Consider the following 3896-nt stretch of genomic DNA (forward strand, 5'->3'; position numbering starts at 1 on the left):
TTTTTAGCTATATATATTAGCAAAATTGGAAAATCTCAAATATGAAATGAATGAGATAGTTAAAGAGATGAAGAAAGAACTAAATTATGGCATACATAAATATAATTGGTCTAAAAAATATGCCAAACGTTTATACAATCACTCTGTAGGTAATGTTTTATTTTGTTTACTTTAAGCTTCCAAGTTAATGAGTTAATAAAAGCAATCAAATTTGATTAGAATATTCTATCTTTAACTTTCTTGTCAATATACCCAGATTTCCCTCTTCAATTCTTATAAAAATTTTATATAATTTTTTAAAAAACTAGCTCAAAGTGCGCAAATCGATATAAAATGATCTAAATAATGAGGATTTGACCGAGCTAAGATATATTTTACAGGGAAATTAAAAAAAATTTAATTAAAATCTCAAAAAAGAGTATCCAGGTATTGACAAGAGAGTTAAATATATTTGCCATTTTTTTATTACAGCTAAACAATGGAATAAATTGATTATTCGAGAAAATTGCCATCCAGCTAAAACTAGTCTATTAGTATTGGTGCAAATACCTTTGTGGATATCATTATCAATGTCTATTAGAAATTTATGTTATATGCTACCTAAACAGGATGCTAGTATGTACGACAATAAAATAATGATTTGAATAAAATAAAAATTACATATTTAACATATTTGTTTTGTCAGATGCTTACGTTACTTATCAGGAATTTATAACTGACGGATTTCTTTGGATGTCTAACTTAACTACAGCAGATCCGTTTGTACTTCCCATATTAATGGGATTATTTAATTTAGCTATTATAGAAGTAAATTTTTAATATAATTTCTGATTGGTTTATAAATATTATAAACAAACTTGAGAAATTAATATTTATATCCTGAATATCCTCTCTTTATATTACTTTAATTTTTAATTTTACAGATAACTTGTATGAGTAGAGTACAAAACAAAGAATTGACAAAATGGCAGAGATACTTGATTAATTTCTGCAGAATTGCTACGATTGGAATGATTCCTATTGCTATGTCTGTACCATCGGTAAGTTTAAAATTTGTTTACAAGAATAATAATTTAATTATACAAAAAATATGATCTGAAATATTTTTTTTTACAGTGTTTAAGTTTGTACTGGGCAACTAGTAGTGCATTTGGTCTCTTTCAAAATCTAATTTTGTTGTCACCAAAATTACGTCGTTTTGCAAAAGTGCCTATAACTACATCTGAATCACCACATCCATACTTGATATTGCGTAATAAGATAGCAATTAAATATCGTTTAAAAAAAAAAGTGGAAATTCCACCGAAGATGTAAACATGTTTTATAAGTTAATCACTTACACAAATAAATAATATGCGTATAAGTTTTACAAAATTTCGTAATTTATAAACTTATATATTTTTGATATATATTTTGATATCTCATAAGATTTAAGTAATATATATATACATATATATGTATAGGTACAAGGTATGTCCCCAAATTTTTTGTCAAGCACTCTTACGTAGATAGATCAAACTAAATTGAGTCGAAAAGTCCTTTTTGCAATTTTTGGAATAGTTAACAAGATATTAATTACTAAAAATTGTCGAATGTTGGTCTTTATTAATTTTTTTCTCAAATTCTATCAACTTTACAGAAAAGAGACTGCTTGCTAGAGACAAAAATTGTTTATTTTCTTCTCATGGAACTCTAAGAATTTTTTTCAGAAATTTTTATCAACTTTTTAGTATCGCATTTTCTAATTGGCTATTTTTATTATTTTTACTAACATGAAGAAATACGATATTAAAAAATTCTGAAAAATTCTCAGAACTTAATAAGAAGAAAATAATTTTTTCTTTCGCTGTTTTTCTGTAAAGTTAGTATATAAGTAAAAAAAATTATTTATGATAAGAGAATCAATCACCGATTTTTAGTAATTAATTATTTAGTTTGCTCTATATATTTATACAAGAGCGCTTGACAATAAATTTCGGGACATCCTATATATATGTGCGTGCGTGCGTGCGTGCGTGCGTGCGTGCGTGCGTGCGTGCGTGCGTGTGTGTGTGTGTGTGTGTGTGTGTGTGTGTGTGTGTGTAAAATTTCAAATATAGTTTTTTGAAATTATTATATATAATTATACTATGCAATAAAAATAATTTTTTTTACACATAGAAAACTCAAGTTATTCTAAAAAATAGAAACAAAATGGTAATACAAGCGCACGTGTCGTTTTGCGATATCATTTGTTTTTTATGCACATTTGAACAGATTATTTCGGTGCAAGATGAAATTTTACAATTGTCTGAAAATCATGTATTTTCATACAAAATTAGTATTCGCTAAATGAAAAAATGATAAAATTAAAGCGGAAATAAAGGAAGATGTTGAAATATGTATTTTTAATTGAAAATTACTCAAAATTTTCGAGCTTTCTACAAAAATGATATCCTAACGTATTTCTCTTGAAGTTAGCTATTTATAACGCCGCGATGTGATTTAGACTTACAACGCTTACGAATCATTTCCTTGATGTTTATCAAATATTTAATAAACGCTCACAAACGTTATGAATTATGAGCATTTTCAAATTATGGCCTAAATGGCAATTTTCGACTAAAAATACATTTTTTCACCATTTTGCTTTACTCCAATTGCTTTAATTTGATTGTTTTCTTATTCAGCGATCAATTTTACATGGAAATACATAATTTTATGGAAATATGTACATAATGTACACTCGCAAAATTTCATTTTGCGCCATAGACGAAGTGATTTCCTCTAAACTTCGAACGTGCACAAAAACCGCAAACGACTTGATATCACTAAATTAAATGCACGCCGGTACTAGATTTCATCTCTACTTTCACATAGAAAATTTGAGTTTTTCATGTATGAAAAATGCTGTCGCACGATGTTATACATAAAAACTTTGATATATTTAAATGGAGAGTGCATACATATTTATAAAATATTCTTTTCTATTAAGAAAATATTAAACAAAGTGGGAGAATCCTATTTGTGTCTATAAACTGACTACAACACCACTTGCTTATATCTTATTTGATCGATTTTCTACATGTATTTTTGCACAAATAAAAATTTCAGAAACGGAGTTACATTTGCCTATATGTATTATTATCTACAGCTCGATTGTCTACAAGCACTTTTGTGTACAAATATAAAATTAAGAAAGAAAGGTACGTTTACATACATTATTGTCTACAGATTGATTTCTTACAAGCATTTTTCTCTGTTTTTTAAAACAAATTCTCTGTTTTAAAAAAATTATGCGCAAAAGTGCATGTAGGCAATCTAGCTGTAGGCAATAATTAATACATGTAGGTAATCGATCTGTAGATAAATGAGATGGCAAATGATGTTGTAGACAATCAGTTTGTGAGCAAAAGGAGCCCTTTCAAATAAAATATACAAAAATTAAAATACTATACAGATGTCCTGAATTTAAATGTCACTTCGGGTATGTGTAGGGGATCGACAAAAAGAAAAAAAATCCTTTAGATATGCTCATTTTTATTCCGTTTTAGAGAAAATCGCGAAAAAACAAACGTAGTTGCGTAATTGTCTCTCGCACTGCCTCTGAAGTATTATTGTTGCTGAAATCGTATCCGAAAATAATAATATTCACAGTTTTCTAGTTTATAAAACTATATTTATGTTTTTCTTTTTTTCTTTATAGTTTATCGACTCCCTATAACATGCTACCGAAATTTTGACATTTTAAAATGTATAAATTAAAATAATATAATTGTTTGTATATAAAATAAAATATTGCATAAATGATAATAAAAAAAAACAATGACATTTTCAATAAATAATTGTAAATTTTTGTGTATAATATTAATAAATTTTTAAAATATTTTTTACATATTTGTTTTCACAATATATGT

At 26.7% G+C, this 3896-nt stretch overlaps 1 protein-coding gene across 1 annotated transcript in view; it reads left to right on the plus strand.

Moving 5' to 3' along the window:
* LOC108689314 (mitochondrial inner membrane protein COX18) overlaps positions 1–1374 on the plus strand; it is a 3922-nt gene extending 2548 nt beyond the window's left edge. The window contains exons 2-6 of the mRNA XM_018196044.1: positions 8–149; positions 472–615; positions 686–807; positions 924–1040; positions 1117–1374. Of these exons, the coding sequence (XP_018051533.1) occupies positions 8–149; positions 472–615; positions 686–807; positions 924–1040; positions 1117–1314 (723 nt within the window). The 3' untranslated portion in view covers positions 1315–1374. The remainder of the gene's footprint in view (positions 1–7; positions 150–471; positions 616–685; positions 808–923; positions 1041–1116) is intronic.
* Positions 1375–3896: the final 2522 nt, after the last annotated feature.

This window comes from Atta colombica, unplaced genomic scaffold, assembly GCF_001594045.1.
Source record: "Atta colombica isolate Treedump-2 unplaced genomic scaffold, Acol1.0 scaffold269, whole genome shotgun sequence".
Lineage (NCBI taxonomy): Eukaryota > Metazoa > Arthropoda > Insecta > Hymenoptera > Formicidae > Atta > Atta colombica.